This window comes from Tribolium castaneum, chromosome 7 (genome assembly GCF_031307605.1).
Source record: "Tribolium castaneum strain GA2 chromosome 7, icTriCast1.1, whole genome shotgun sequence".
Taxonomy (NCBI): domain Eukaryota; kingdom Metazoa; phylum Arthropoda; class Insecta; order Coleoptera; family Tenebrionidae; genus Tribolium; species Tribolium castaneum.
In genome coordinates, this window is record NC_087400.1 from 4,870,494 (window position 1) to 4,887,541 (window position 17,048).

At 28.8% G+C, this 17,048-nt stretch overlaps 2 protein-coding genes across 3 annotated transcripts in view; one reads left to right on the forward strand and one right to left on the reverse strand.

Moving 5' to 3' along the window:
- LOC658772 (SIFamide receptor) overlaps window positions 1-17,048 on the forward strand; it is a 79,741-nt gene that overhangs the window by 27,822 nt on the left and 34,871 nt on the right. The window lies entirely within an intron of this gene.
- LOC107398755 (uncharacterized protein DDB_G0290685) lies at window positions 13,875-16,549 on the reverse strand. Of its 2 annotated transcripts, none has more exons than XM_015983964.2 (2): window positions 16,438-16,549; window positions 13,875-16,382 (listed from the first exon to the last, which is right to left on the reverse strand). In XM_015983964.2, the coding sequence occupies exons 1-2, from the start codon at window positions 16,478-16,480 to the stop codon at window positions 13,891-13,893; spliced, it is 2,535 nt and encodes an 844-aa protein (XP_015839450.1). In that variant the 5' UTR covers window positions 16,481-16,549; the 3' UTR covers window positions 13,875-13,890. The 2 variants fall into 2 exon arrangements, with proteins under 2 accessions (XP_015839450.1, XP_015839449.1); XM_015983963.2 differs by having other exon boundaries at window positions 13,875-16,385.

A 17,048-nucleotide genomic window follows, 5' to 3' on the forward strand; every position in this document is an offset into this window, starting at 1 on the left:
ATTATTGTTACCTATTAAAATAACTTAATCTACAGGGTGGTCCAGCTCAGTTTTCGTCTTTTGTAGCTCAATTTTTAGTAAAATTAAACCATTGATGTTTTGTAGAAGTGATTTATACACTTGGACGTATTTTAAGAAAATATTTTTGTTTGTACAGAGTCTTAAAAAAGTATGATATTGTCATAATATTTTTTTTAATGGCAAACTTTTAGTTTTTTACATGTCGTTTTGTTTTCAAATCGGTTCAGGAATTACAATAGAAAAAAATATAACCAAAAAAACATTTTTTTTTAGTTTTAAATATTATTTAAGATTAAAAACAATGCTTTTTTGATGATATTATTACTCTATATATGTTGAACAAGGTCTAGCAAAACTATTAAGTTGAATTAATCTAAATTACTACAGGATGTTTACAATTTACTTCCAAAAATTTTTTATTTTTGGTTTTGCTTATTTCTAAAAGCAACTTTTAATTATTTTTATACCATTTCATAATGAATAAAAAAACAAAATTTGTTGTTGTCACAATCTTGTTGCAAAATTCTAACACATTCTGAGTTATTGGCTAAAAACTTATTCTTCAGTGACAATGTTTTTGGTAAATAACTTCAAATGTGTTAGGATTTCTAGAATAATGGTGATAACAAAAATGCTTTTTAAATTCTCTATCAAATTATGTAAAAATACACAGGGTTAGAGTCATGTTCGACTTTTATTTTATCTCTGAATGTATTAGAATTTACGTTAAGGTTATTATAACAAAATGTTTTTTTTTAAATCTTGCATCGAATGATGTAAAAATAAACAAGGTCTGTCATTTGAAATAAGCAATCTAAAAGGCTTTAAATTTTAAAAAGTTTGAGAATAAACACTCTGTAATAATTCAGATCACTCAAACTTAATTAATAAGCTATTAGACCTTGTTTAAGACACACGTACTAATAATGTTATAAAAAAACACCGTTTTTATTTTTTATTATTTTTTAAAGTGTAAAATATTTTATTTGTTTTTAGTTTTTTAACTGTAATTCTTGAACAAATTTAAAGAAAAAATTAAAAACATATAAAATGCATGAGACATTTTAATAGGCACCAGAAAATAATAGCATGCCATTAAACAATTATTATTATGACGTCATACTTTTTTGAGACACCTTGTATAATCAAAAATATTTTCCTAAAATGTGTCTTAGAGTAAAAGAAATTTCTACAAAATATCAAAACTTCAACTTAAATAATAACTGAGCTACAGAAGACGGTAGCTTGGCTGAACCACCCTGTATAGTAAAATGAAATATAGTAGTTTTATACAAATATTTAATAATTTTTTTGAGGTCTTGACATGATAGCCAACTTTTGAAAAGATTTTTAGAATTTCCATAAAATATACATGAGACCAGTGTAATTTTGTACCGAACATTTTACATTATAGCTGCCAAAGTTGATAAAAAAATGTAAAATTGGTTTAGGTTTGATCTTTATTGTAAATTTTTTCATCAAAATAAAAAAATTGTAATGAACAAACAAATGGTACACTTGTAATAAAATGTGTAAAAATTCTAAGCATGTAATTTTGGTGGATGCGCCGGGCAAGTTTTTATATTTTGATTACAATTATTAAACTTATTGATTATTTGCTGTTTTTTTATTATACTCAGAATAGAATAAACGCACGAATAGAAAAAAAGTGGTTTTTATTGTAAATTTTGTCTTCAAAATAAAAAAATTGTAATGAACAAACAAATGGTACACTTGTAATAAAATGTGTAAAAAATCTAAGCATGTAATTTTGGTGGATGCGCCGGGCAAGTTTATATATTTTGATTACAATTATTAAACTTATTGACTATTTGTTTTTTTTTCACAATATTTTCAGGATAGAATAAACGCACAAATAGAAAAAAGTAGTGAAATCTAAGCATGTAACTTTGGTGGATGCGCCGGGCAAGTATTTATCTTTTGATTGCAATTATTGAACTTATTGATTATTTGCTGTTTTTGCACTATACTCAGAATAGAATAAACGTTCAAATAGAAAAAAAGTGGTAAAAATCCCTTTTCTCCTGTTTTGCAATTTTATGTCTCGCCGTCCCTATTGTCAGTGTTTTCGTCGGCCACCACATGTCTCTTCCATTCGGTCCCAACATTTGCAGTCGATCGCAAAAGCTCTCAGGAGCAAAAGCCACCTGTTAAAAACAGGCAAACGTCTCAATATGCGCCAAAATCAATAGCAACCTCCCTTGAGCTTTCAATTATTAAAACTCGCAACTTCCAGGTCCATAAATTATCATCCGCTATTCGGTGCACTTTAGCCGTTTCCCAAGTTTATCACTGATAGGCCTGGAAGTGTATCGCAAGTTGAAGACTCGCCTCGAGACAATGTGGCTCCAAAGCTGCACGAGCTTAAGGGTCGACGACTCCTGGCCCTTGAGATTACGAATGCAATTTTTGGTATCGGTCATCTCCGGGTGACATCACATCCCGGAAAATTGAATCGTAAATTCAAGGTTGGAAATATGCAGAAACGGCGAGTTAGTGGAGCTGTTTTGGGGGTTTTGCTAAGTTAGTAGGTGAATGTAAAGGATCGAATTGAAATAAAAAGAAATTGCGAAGGGATAAATGTGCGTGAAAAGTGGGTCGGTGAGAGTCGTGAGTGAATTTCTAAGCACGTGTAAGTGGATCGATTTGTTTGGGTTTTTATTTTTTCCATGCGAAAATTTTAACGAACGTCGGAGACGAGTAAGAAAACACAATTCAAACAGTTTCCCAAACTCGTAAATTTTTACGCTTCAATAATGACAAATCCTTTAGTTTTTTGAATAAAAATAAAAGAAGCATGAATTTCGAACTAGAAATATTGGAGTAGTCCTGAGATTTTTAATAAATGAAGTTAATTCTAAATACCTTTTAGCTCAAAAGAAAATTAATGACTGAACTTCCAATTGATTTATAGCCGATTTAGCGGAAATTAATTAAAGTCACAACCACCCAAATCTCTTTTTAATATCAAAATAATTCGTTACACTTTCAGTTTCCGAATCGATAACCCAGTCATTACTTCAGGTTGACGTCCGATTTTTGGGCCAAATAATCAAACCACCTTGTTAAATATTTCTAACTTTGGCTCAATCAAAAATCAGTCAGAAGTAAACGCTGTCCATCAATCACCAGCGATAAACAAAAACAAGAATTATTTTGCCGAAATTCTTGATTAATTCCAGATAATCACAAAAGCATCTTTTGGCAAAGATGTCGTCGTCACGACGCCTATAAACAAAGAGGGCGGCGACAGCGAAGGTTTTTTGGGCAGCAATGTTGCGTCAAAACATTTCAGCTCACTCATAAGGAAAAACTGGAGCTTTGGGAAGTTTGATTAGTGTCAAGATCAAGGTGGCTGGTGTTTGCGGGTTTTTCAGCGATTTGGAAACGTTTCAATGATAAAAGTACCGCAGAAGATAGTTTATCATTTCCAAAACACTTTTCCACACATAAACATTATGCTTGTTATGACATAAAAAGGCGTACAATCGATACGAACCAATTTAAAAAAAAAGAGAAAAAATATAAATAAATTCAAAATGTTATAAAGCCTACAATTTTAAATAGGAAAGATATTAGAACAAAGATTTTAATTAATAAGTGTTCATTTTCTATATAGAATTAAATTTATTAGGTTTTTCAATTTTGGTGGATGCGCCGGGCAAATTGTTATTAATAGATTAATTAATCATTTTTGTTACAAAAGAAACAATAAATGTTTCCAAATTACTAAGCAAGTATATTTATTTTAACATAAAACAAATTCTATCAATTTTCAAGCAATGAAGCAATCAATACGAACAAATTTTAAAATGGAGAAAAAATTTAAAAAATATTATAAGAGCCACAATTTTTAAGAGAAAAAAACTTAAGACAAAGATTTCAGTTAATAAGTATTTATTTTCCATATAAAATAAAAACTAGAAAGTGTTTTAATTTTGGTGGATGCGCCATACAATTGTTATTTATAGATTAATTAGTCATTTTTGTTACAAAATAAATGACAAATGTATTCAAATTACTAAGCTAGTATGTCTATAATGTCTAACTTACTTTTTCTACCTGATACTAAATCATATGAAAACTAGTTCTGATACATTCAAGCAGTGAATAAACAAATAATCACATATATCAAAGTATTATCGAAATAACGACTTAAAATACTCAAAAAAACACGAAAGTAAAAAACATGACTGCTAGAAGATTTATTTATATGGTCAGGCAATTAAGCAATAAAAACTAGATATTCCTTTAAAAGTCTATTTAATTTTGTTGTTTTATTGTTATAATTTTACACGTTGAATGTAACTTGTAACTGATAGCTACAAGCGCTGTATATGACTAATAAGGCTCAGCAAATAAACCTTTACTCACACTTCTAACAAAATGATAGTTATACTAATTTTTGTATTTAGATAGAAGAGCCATATTGTTTACAAATTTGATTTGTACTATTTTGTTATTAAATAAAAAAACATTTTAAATAAAAAAATATACAGTGGTCGCATATGTATTTGTAACTGAAGTACGTTTAAAAAAATATATATTAATTTTGGTGGATGCGCCAGGTAAATTTATATTTACTATTATAATTATGACAATAAACAATATTTAACGCTTTAAATATTTTCTTACTTGTTCTAAGATAGTATTTAAAAATCTAGAATTATACTTTAATATAAATCATAAATAGCAACGTAAATAAATATTGGGTTTAAAAAACATATTGCAAAAATTAGTTTGTTTTATATTCAACCTTTTGCAATTTGCAATTTTTTACGTAAATTACACTCTAAAAATATTACTTTAAATAAAGAAATTTACACAGTAGTCACATGTATTTGTAACTGAAGCAAGTTTTTAAAAAAATATAAATGATAATTTTGGTGGATGCGCCAGGCAAATTTATATTTACTATTATAATTATGACGATCAACAATGTTTAACACTTTGACCATTTTGTTACTTGTTTGTTAACTAGTATTTACAAACTTAATATTATACTTTAATAGAAATCATAAACAGCATTGTAAATAAATATTGTTTCAAAAAATTAAAATTAACAAATATAAGTTCGTTTTATATTCAACCTTTGCAATTTTTTACGTAAACTATACTGTAAAATTTTTACGTTAAATAAAAAAATTACACAGTGGTCGAATATGTATTTGTAACTAAAGGAAGTTTTAAAAAATATAAATATTAATTTTGGTGGATGCGCCGGGCAAAATTATTTTTATTAATATTGGGTTAGAAAAATTACAATACTAGGTTTGTTTTATATTTTGCCTTTTCAATTTGCAGTTTTTTACATAAATTACACTATAAAATTAATAAGGATTATATTTATACAAATCAATCGTTTGTATTAAACATTTAATAATATATATGTGTGCATAGGAAAAAGTAATGTAGTTGAAAAATTTTTAAAAATTCAAAACTTAATTGTTGCAGAATTTACAAGTTTTTAACTCTTTAAATATTTAATGTTACTATTAATAAATGTTTTGATAACATTTTTACAGGACTTTCTCGTCAGGCTTAAAAGCTTCTGTTTAATGACAAAATTTTACATAAATTATGATCTCTATAAAATAATTAAAAGTTTATGGATTTGTTTCTGGATTTCACTGTAGGCGAGTAACCGAAGACGCAAGAAGTAAATTCTCTAATGAGACACTGCAGACAAATATAAAATAATTGGATTTAGATGCCAGTAAGTTTCAAATTGTTAGCGAGAGGAAAGTTCTAGGTGCAAATATTTTCGCTGTCTGAGTAGGTATACCTGTCATATTTAAGGAACGTTATCTGATATCAGAGTCGACTTTCTACTTTATTTCATGTAAAAGTCACTGTTAACAAAAGGGGTGTCTAGCCGTGACAACCCTCTGAAAAGCTTGTTAACATACAATATTTTGAAGCTGCCTCTCCAACCTACATGTCCTCGACATTGTGCGCATAATGAAGAACTCCACAATTGGGAATTGTCATTTTTCCATAAACTAATTCGCTAGAAAAATCCCGATTTGTTTGAGCGCTCCAATTGTGCAAATGCCCGAACACAACCGGAATAATTAAGCCTCTTAGGCAAGGTAATCGTGCTCGAACTAAAAACAATACTCCGATAACCCCGATAGGAAAAAGCTCGAAATCTCGGCATTAACCCAAATCGAGAGCTCGCCTCTGCCGTAAATTAATATCGTGCAATTTCCAACTTGGATCATTAGCTCGTATATCTATGCACTCAGCTCAACGTGTCTTAAGACTGGAAAATGATCGTTTTTCGCAACAATCGGGTCGGGGACACTTCACCTGATATGTCAACTGGTTCAAGGATAACACTTATCACTTTGCTCTTCAATCGAGCGCGCTAATGGACCAGAAACTGGCCATTAAAACAACAATCGAAATCTGCCAAAAAATCAAGAGTTGCTCCGAAATTGAAAGTTTGGAATTGGACAGGAGACGCAATTAGCTGATGGGCTGCTGGTTTATTATTTCGGTTCGGAGTAAAAGGAGTTTACGAGGAACAGACCAATAAAAGGGCTTTTTTGTTTTATGGCCTCGGAATAGCCAATTGTCTCAATCGATAAGTTTAAAGAATGCATATTTGTTGACACAGTTCCATTCCAGAAATCCTCAATTAAGTGCATCAAAGGCACGTTCCAGTTATCGCAGAAGGCAGATTTAGTTATATTACACTCCATAAATCTGGCTGAAATTTATAGATTTATCCTTTCTGCATTTTCCGAGCACGTTCCGTGAAGGATGCGCTTCTCAGCTTCCGTCCGTGTAAACACCGGCCATAAATTTAAAAAAACAACCGTTAAAAATTATTATGAGGCACTTAAGCACTTACCTCAACATCCGGCCACTGGCTCAATTCACCAAAATCCTTAATATTGACCTAATTCGCGCTGAATGCATCTTTCGACCCAATTCTAGCCACGAGTGTGCGTTCGGTTGCGTTTATGTTCGTGGTGTTGGCATCTTCCTGTGCAAACAGTCGGGCTTTATTATCCTGAAACGTGTAATAACAGACGAGCGCTGTGTTATTTTTCAAGTTTGTTTCGTTTGCTTTATGAATTATTGAAATTTTGTGGGCGCGCAAAACGCCACCATCAAAAGCGACTGTTATTCTTGTGATGGACGTAATGTTTTAATCAAATCTTGTTTTGCGGAGACAGAGTGCCTGCCGGTCGATACGCAACACTCGCACAACGGAACGGAGCGCTCCAGACACGTCACCGGTGCGGAACGGAACGGCGAGAAATAAATCTAACTTTAAAGCACACCAGACAGTGGCTTTTTATTCTAAAGGCTTGAATTTTATTTGTTGGATAATATAAAATTCACAAGTTACAAAATAACAGTTCAAAGATTCATTTAAAAAAAAAAGGAGAAAATTGGTGGATGCGCCGGGCTAGATATATTATAAAATAATAGTTTATTATACAAGTAAAGAAAAGTTGTTTATTATCTGCAAGTGATGTATGAAAGGAATTACGAGCAGACAATGACAACTTTTTTTACGTGTATGATACAACTTTTTCTCTTATAGGTACATTGATAAATTTCTGTTAAATTTTTTTACCGATTGAAAAAAAATACCAAATAGAATAAAACAATCGCCAAATGGCCACTTTATTTTATTAGTAAGATAAAAAATAACTAAATCAAATAATGTACTATAGAACCCACTTGTAGAATAAAGGTGTACTACGTCTATTTTTTGAAAAAAGCTTATTGTTTTTTAAAACACAGTTTACAATAATTATTATTAGAGATTAAAAAAACATTTTCAACAAGAAAACCCTTAAAAAACACTTTTATCAAGACTTGCAAAGAAAAAATTTGTCATAATAAAATAAAATAAAGTAAAAAATGGTGGATGCGCCGGGATAATACATTATAATAGTTTGATAATTTTTCAAAACAATTTATTTAGTTTATAAGTAAAGCATATATTTATGCTAGTCCTTAGATTTAAATACAGTTTATATACACATCATCTGCATAATTAGAATTTAAAAAAATATAGAATTGTATATGTTGTAACGACACCAAACTCGCATCAGATAAATCTTTTTTGTACAAGAACTAAGTGCTTAAATATTCAAATGTGGTTTATTTTAATTAATTAATAATTAAAAATACACTTTTATCAACATTATTTTTGTTTCAAAAAACTTGAAAACAGATTTACAAAACACGTGTTTTTGGTAAATGCGCCAGGCTAATATTCGTAGTATTAGAAGATTTAATTATTTTTTAAAGTTAGTTAATTAGTTTATAAAAAACTGAGTGAAATTTAAAAAAAAAACTGTTTATCTGTTGTTTCGCATCATTCGCATCATAAGAATCATTTTGTGAGAAACGTTTACTGTTCAAATATTCAAAATACAATTTGAGAAAAAGATTACTTAATTAAAAATGTAAACACTAAAACCAATTTATTAAAGCTTTCAACAAAAAGATTTATTTTATTTAACAAAAGTAACGGTTGTGAAAATTGGTGGATGCGCCGGGATAATAAAATTAAAAAAATATTTTTTAAATCTAGATACTGTAGAATTTGGTTATAACAAGTACTCAAAAGACCTCAAAATGTGTCCGTTATAACCTATCGTCCGTTCTCAGCAAACGTCGTTCTTATAAAGTTATTTTATACTTAAATGAGTTCTAAAGTTTAAAATAGATCTGAGATAAAAAAAAATTGATTACTTAAAAATAAAATTGAAAAAATTGGTAGGTATGTCGAGCTATGAATATTTGTGTCGGTAAATTTTTTTAAATCAAATTTAAAAGCGCAGAAAACAAGTAATATAAAAAAGTTTATTTGTTGTTTCGTATCATTCGCCACATAAGAATCATTTTGTAAAAAAAAATTACTGTTCAAATATTCAATACAATTTGAGAAAAAAGATTACTTAATTAAAAATAAAAACACGAAAACCACTTTTTTTTAAGCTTGCAGTAAAAAGATTTATTTCATTTTAAAAAGTAAAAACAATTGCAAAAACTGGTGGATGCGCCGGGATAATACACTTAAAAAATTATTTTTCAAAACCAGTTACGGTAAAACTTAGTTATAACAACTACTCAAAAGACCTCAGAATTTGTTCGTTATAACCAATCGTCCGTTCTAAGCAAACGTCGTTCTTACTTTGAGAAAAAAATTACTTAAATAAAAATAAAAACACTAAAACCACTTCCATTAAAGCTTGCAATAAGAAGATTTATTTTATTAAAAAAATAATAAAACAATTGTAAAATTGGTGGTTGCGACGGGATAATACACTTATGAAATTATTTTTCAAAACCAGTTACAGTAAAACTCGGTATAACGAGCACTCAAACAACCTCAGAAATTGTTCGTTTTGACCGATGGTTTGTTTTAAGCGAACGTCGTTCTTATAAAGTTAAAAAAGTTCTAACGTTTAAAATAGATACGAGATATAACGTAATAATCAACTTTATTAAAAAGTAAACAATTTGAAAAAAAAATCAATTACTTAAAGATAAAATTGGTGGGTGTGCCGAGCTAATACACCATAAAATATCAACAATTATTTTTAGAAACGAATTAAACTATAGTTTTTTATAGTGTATTCTATCTGCTTGTGATAAGAAGTGTAACCTTTTGACTTAAAATTAAATCTCTAATTACGTATAGAAAGTCTTGTTTAGAATTTTACTTTTATGGCCCAAAAATTATGACAATGTTCTCTAACAAATCGGAATAACAAACCTGGACTCGGTCGTTACGCAAAAAAAACGAGTTTATAGTTAATCCGCAGCTTTGTCCACTTTTATCCCGAGCGAAAAGTACATACGTGAACTTATTCCGAATCCAACTAGCTACAACTTTAATTAAAACTTTAATTGCAAACGTGACCATCTAAATCAAATTTAAATTAAGTCGAGTAAAAATTGGCTCGTGCTCAATCCCTTTTTATATTTGTTCTCTTGCATTGTACCCCAGTTTGCTCAACTCCGAGCATGGAAGTGTTGAGTCGTTTAGTAGTTTATTTTCAATTACTTCAAACTTGAAGTCCTGTATCCTCCCCATTCGTCGAGAAATTGCCAATTGTTAACACAAATCCTCCCACGAGAAAACACCCTCCGTCCCTACAAAGGTGTAGCGAAACAATTTAATTGATTTATGCCGAAAACGGCCATAAAATTACTCTAAAATTTGGCTGTTTTTTATGTTAATAACGTTCGACTAAAGCAAACAACCAAGATATTAAAATCCACCTTCCACAAACGCAATTACCCGAAAAATACAAACGTGACCTTTACCTCTTCCAGCAAGCGATTAATTAACTTTTTTATGCCCGAATCTGCGTCCACCCGACGAGTTTTCCTTGCAGTGATAATAAAATTAATTCCAGGAACAATACAATGATATTTGCAAAAAAATGTGTAAATTCAAGAAATGGAGGGTAATTAAGAAGGAAAGAAAATTATCACTAGGGTCCACGAGATAAACATAACAAATTGTTTGAATTTCTTATTACTGTTAAAGTTAGTAACAACAACAAAAATATTTAAAAGTTTAACTTATTCCATTGCTTTCAACACAATACATTCCGTTGATGTCCTCATAACTCAAATCCTCTCCGTCATTTTTCTTATTTTTTTACAACTGTTTTTTTTATTTCGACTTAAATTTTTTTCTTTTTTGTCATTATAATCAATTTGTTCTTTTTACTATTATTTATTTCTATGAGCTGTTATTTAAAAAATTTAATATTACATTTTTTATCTTATTTAAGATCTTCGTATTATAATTCATTTGCATCAACTTTTTTTGGTATAAGATTTTGGTTAATTTCTTTTACTTTATCTTACTTGTTTTTTCATTTTATTATTTCTTCTATTTTTTACTTGTCATTTATTATTGTGACATTTTTTCCTTTCCTTAAATATTATTTTTTTTGTATAGATTTATTCCGGCTCTTTTTCCTTTTGTTTATCTTTATTGATTTAGTGACGTTTCTTGTATTTTATTATTAATTTTTATTTAACTACATTCGTTTTTTTTCATTATTTTGTCATTTTTTTTATTTAAACCTAAATTTTTTTTTATTAGAATTAATTTGTTTTTTTTACCATTATTTATTTCTATGAGCTGTTATTTAAAAAATTTAATATTACATTTTTATCTTATTTAAGTCCTTCGTATTATAATTCATTTACATCAACATTTTTGTTTGGTATAAGATTTTGGTTAATTTCTTTTACTTTATCTTACTTGTTTTCTCATTTTATCATTTCTTCTATTTTTTACTTGTCATTTATTATAGTAATTTTTTTTTCTTTCCTTTAATATTATCTTTCTTTGTATAGATTTATTCCGACTCTTTTTCATTTTGTTTATTTTCATTGATTTAGTCACGTTTTTTGTATTTTATTATTAATTTTTATTTAACTACATATGTTTTTTTTTCATTATTTTGTCATTTTTTTTTATTTAAACCTAATTTTTTTTTATTAGAATTAATTTGTTTTTTTTACCATTACTTATTTCTATGAGCTAATGTTTAAGAAAGTTAATATTAAACGTTTTATTTTTTTATATATTTCTATATTATAATTCATAGTGTATGGATTTGTCCGAAATTGTTACCAAGTATGTGCTTAACTTTTCAATTGCATCAACTATTTTTTGGTATGAGATATTGATTAATTCTTTTTACTTTATCTTACTTGCTTTTATCATTTTCTCATCTTTTCTATTTTTTTCTTGTCACTCATTATTGTGACTTATTTTTTCTTTTCTTTAACATTATCTTTCCTTATATAGTTTTATCGCAGGTTTTTTCTCATTTTTTATCTTTTTTGATTTGATCACGTTTTTCGTATTTTGTTATTATATTATTATTATTTAACTACGTATGTTCTTTATTTTTTTGTTATTTTAAAAAAAATATATTTATTTTATTTTTTTATCGTTTTGTTTTTCGTTTTTAGTCTTCATTATTATCTTTTGCTCTATTTTGTTATTTTTTTTCTAAATAAATGTTTATTTAGAAAAAATAATATTGTGGCCACAAAGTCAGACGAAAAATGACGACTTATAAAAAAATAACTTTGTTTTAAAAAAGGGCAGTTTTTTGAATTTTAGAACTGTAAATCCCTCCAGACGTAAAATATTTTTTTTAATTTTGTTGAGTTTGTGGTTTTTTCCACTTTCTTATCTTTAATTATTATTACATTACATTAACGCTTGATATTAATTTTTCTGAGTTAAGATGTTAATTATTTAAATTTCAATAAATTTCTTCTTTTTCATCATCTTATTTTGTATTTGTCTAGTTATGTCATTCATTAATGTCACCATATTTCTCTTTATTTTAATATTTTCTTTATTTCAGTTTAGCACTTTTTTCTGTTTCTGTTTTTTTGAGTTGATTACTTTTTTTATATTTTAATTTTTTTGTTATTCGTCTTTTCATTACAGTTTTATTTTTTAGTTTTTTACCTTATTCAGGAGTATCTTAAATAATGATTTTCAATTTGTCTTTTCTTTATGAGTTTTGTTTTTGAAATGCAAATATTTATCAAAAAAAATATGTTATAGCCATAAAGTCACAAAAGAATTAAGCTAACTGGTAACACAAAATAAGGCAGTCTTTATTCTTACACTGTAGAACTTTACAAACGTATAATAATTAAAAAATTGGTGACTTTCTAATACTTAATTTGTATTTGAAGCTCAGTAGTCAATTTATTTATCTTCTTATATTCATTTTTTTGTATTATTAAGTTAAATTATTACAATTTTTGTATATTTTAATTTTTGTAACTACATTGTTTCATCTTTTTGTTTTTGTGTTTTTTATCTTTTTTTTCTTAATTTTTTTTTAATTTAAATTTGTCCTTATTGTTTTGCGTGTTTCTTTTTCGATAAATATTAATTTATAAAACTAAAAAAGCAGGCAATTTTTTTCTGTGATTCATTGAAAAACATGAAATATTTTTTAAAATTCTAATAATTTTTTGAGATTTAATTTGCGTTTGTAGGCCGGTAGCTGATCCATTTGTGTTCCAACTTCCGCTTTCTCGTCTTTTAAATTCAATGAAAGCAAGTCTGAAATTTGAACGTGATTCTCGTACTCTCGGCAAGAAGAAATGACAGTAGTAAACTTAACCGCAGCTTTCCAGTGTCAACAGCGCGTTTACTCAGCGGTCATCAACGCATATTCTTGTTTGCCTAAAATCGGAATCTAGGCCAGATTAGGCTCGATGTTCCCTAATAAAAATGATGGAATCTCATTTCGATGACCTGGTTCTGGAATGAAGTTTGCACCGGTCGTGCTGTAAATATTTGAAGTCGTTCCGCCGGCCAGTAATTAAAAAGCTAGAATGACAAAAAAAGCGTCTTCCAGCTGGCTTTCGATCGCTTTGCAGCGTTTTGAATTTTTCACGGAGCGTCTCGGCGCCGCTATCGATTCAAATTTTTGATTGCTTAAATGAAAATTTTATTCGGGAACTCGTACAATTATTGCAGCTCTGGTGGAACGATTTCATAAAAGCATAAAGAATTTTATGTCCACACTGATTCACTATCGGTTGAATTGATCTTGGATGCATTCTCTGGATGCAGGATATAAAAGTTTTAAGCCTCTTTGTGTTCACTCGGATTCTACGTGTGTACGCTCTCGAGATATTAAAATGCGATATGAAGGTTATTATTCAGTGGAGCAAATTTGCTCCTTTGCCGATTTCGTACCTTTTTACTTTTTTATCAAGCAGATACGGCAAATTGTATTCAAGCTTTCGAAAGCGCGATGTTAATTCAATAAAATGGAAAAAAGTGGAACAGCATTTTATTACAATTTATTCATATGGAAACGTCAACAAGTCATAATTTTTATTAATTATTGGCAAGTAAATTTGTTTTGTTGTGGCGATTTCTAAAAATTCGTCAAATTTACAGCAAATAATGGAATCCCCTATACTTGCTAATTGCTCTTGGTTGAATAAGTTTAAATATTGACATTGATTTTCGCACAAATTTAGAAATATTGCCAATTCCTCATCTTCGTTTTTCGCATTTTCTTCAAATTTTATGGAAAACGTTGATTTTTTCGGTATTACTTGTTGTTTCTTTTGCTTAAAATTTTTGTTCACACTTTTTAATTTTTTATTGTCTAGGTTATCAGTTTCTTTTTTCTCGCTGAGTTTGATTCTCCTTTCTTTATTATTTCTTCTCTCTTCTTGGTTATTCTCTTTTCTTTCTCCTTGATTATTTTCTTGTTCTTCTCCTTTCTGATTATCATTTTCTTTACCGTTTTCTTCAATTTCTTTTTTTTTATATTCCTCATTTTTGTTTGTGTCATTGGCAGTATCATTTTTATCTTCATTTTTTTCTAATTCTTTATTGTTTTTTTGTTTTTCTTCTTTTTGATTGGCATTTTTCTTTTGGTTTTCATCCTTCTCATCGTCATCACCTTTGTTTATGTCGCCATCAGTATCATTGCTGTTCTGATTTTCCTCTTCTTGATTATTTTCTTTCTCTTCTTCATTCTGATTATCGCTTTCTTTATCATCTTTGTTCATCTTATCTTCTTTATTGTCATTATCTTTAATTCTGTCACTTTCAGTATCATTTTTATTCTCGTCTTTTTCTTGATCATTTTCTTGTTCTTCTCCTTTCTGATTATCACTATTCTTATCGCTTATATCCCTCTCGTCTTCTTCATTATCATCATCCTTGTTTACGCCGTCATCAGCGTCATTTTTTTCCTGATTTTCCTCTTCTTGATTATTTTCTTTCTCTTCTTCATTTTGATCATCGCTTTCTTCATCAGCTCCGTTGTTCTCGTCTTCTTTATTGTTATTATCCTCAATTCTGTCACTATCAGTATCATTTTCATCCTCGTCTTTTTCTTGATCATTTTCTTGTTCTTCTCTTTTCTGATTATCACTATCTTTATCGTTTATATCCCTCTCGTCTTCTTCACTATCATCATCTTTATTTACTTCGTCATCAACGTCATTTTTTTCCTGATTTCCTTCTTCTTGAGTATTTTCTTGCTCTTCTTCATTCTGATCATCGCTTTCTTCATCAGCTCTGTCCTTCTCGTCTTCTTTATTGTCATTATCGTCAATTCTGTCACTATCAGTATCATTTTCTTGTTCTTCTTCTTTCTGATTTTCACTATCCTTATCGTTTTTATCCTTCTCGTTTTCTTCATTGTCATCATCTTTGTTTACGTCGTCATCAGCGTCATTTTTTTCCTGATCTTTCTCTTCTTGATTATTTTCTTGCTCTTCTTCATTCTGATTATCGTTGTTCTTATCTTCTTCGTTTTTCTCGTCTTCTTTATTGTCATCATCTTCGCCTTCTTCTTGATTGTTTTGATTTTCTTCATCGGTTTCATTTTTTTCATCTTCATCATGGTCATCATCGTTGCTTATGTCATTATCAGTTTCATGTTTGTTCTCATCTTCTTCTTCACTTTCTTCTTCTTTTCTTTCTTCCGTTTGATCATTTTCATCATTATCTATATTGCTATCTTCGTCATTTTCTTCAATTTCATTTTCCTCTTTGCTATCTTCGCCTTCATTTTCGTTGTCATTATTATTATCTTCATCATCACACTCTTCTTTATCATCATCTTTATTGCCTGTTGGTGTTTTTCTATTAAATCCAATGAAAGCAACTGCTTTTGGTTTTTCCCCAATCATATTATCACTGATAACAACTTTAAAAATATATTTTGGGACTGGTATCTTGCCCATGTACTTATCAGACGTTTCGAAACTTCCAGTAAACAGTTTTGTGGTTAAATGGTTGACTTTCTTCCGTAAAACATCTTCAAGAATTGACCACTTTTGTTGATAAAAATCAGGTGCTTGTGGAACAGTGTTTATGTAATAATAAGTCGTTTTTTTTTCAATGGCTGTATCAAAATCTTCCGTTGGTGTCAATTGACCTTTGCTCCAACCAGAATTTTGATATAAACCATCCGGGTTAACACCACCAAAATGATTTTTGTTAAATGTATTTTTTGTTTTTATTTTTGGATATTTCTTCATGTAGTGAATGGTCCAGTAAGTGATGAATTCCTTGTCGTTAAAACACACTTCAATGCTAGCATCCCTCTGACTGGCAGATCCGATTCTGATTACTTTTCCCTTGCCTTTGTTGCAAGATAAACCCCGAAGAGATATAGTTTGCTGGTCGTATATTTGAGAGAAACTGTACCCATATGGAAAGCCAGGCATGGGAATTCCTAATGTGGGAAAACTGTTGCCGTTGGTGTCGTAATAATGAAACGAATAAACATCATTTGTGTCACTTTGTTGAAGACTACACTGTTTTGCTACTAAACAAGATAATATTAAAACATTAAAATATGTTAAATCTTGTGTACTTACAAATAATTTCAAACAAACAAAAAATTTTCAAAGATGTAAACATTTTCAAAATGTTATTATAGCACAAACATCAGTTCATTACATTTATATTTGAGATAAGCTTATTCTTTAATGAATTTCAATCAATATATAGAAACTGATTTTTTTTGTATCAAGAGATTATTTTTATCATAATTTATGGTATCAAAAAAATTAATTAAATGTATATTATCTACATTCTTTATCAAATTATTATTATTAATTATTAGCTTAAAACTAATCAAACAAAAATAAACAATTGATTTTTTTCTTTTATGTCTATTCTATAATTTATTCCAAAAACCTATTTATACTCTATCTGTATGTTTTATCTATTTATTTTCAAAGGTCTTATATACATCCACAGGTTTTAAACAAATTTAGAGCTTAGAACTACCTCCTGAAAAAATAAATAGCAAAAGTTTTGACAACTTTAGACTACTACGTACAGTCACATTCAAAAAGAATGACACTCCTACCAACCGGGCCGGATATAAAAAATTCTACTAAAAACTTTTAGATTATAAATTTTCACAAAGAAATTAATCTAGAAACTGTTCAGCTAGTTGGCTATCGGCAGCGGTTTTAAGGTG

Bases quoted from the DNA above. Each gene is read 5' to 3' on its own strand.
- LOC107398755 (XM_015983963.2), bottom strand. From the start codon at position 16,480: ATGTTTACATCTTTGAAAATTTTTTGTTTGTTTGAAATTATTT. The intron at 16,386-16,437 runs GTAAGTACACAA...TATCTTGTTTAG, and splicing joins TTGTTTGTTTGAAATTATTT to TAGCAAAACAGTGTAGTCTT.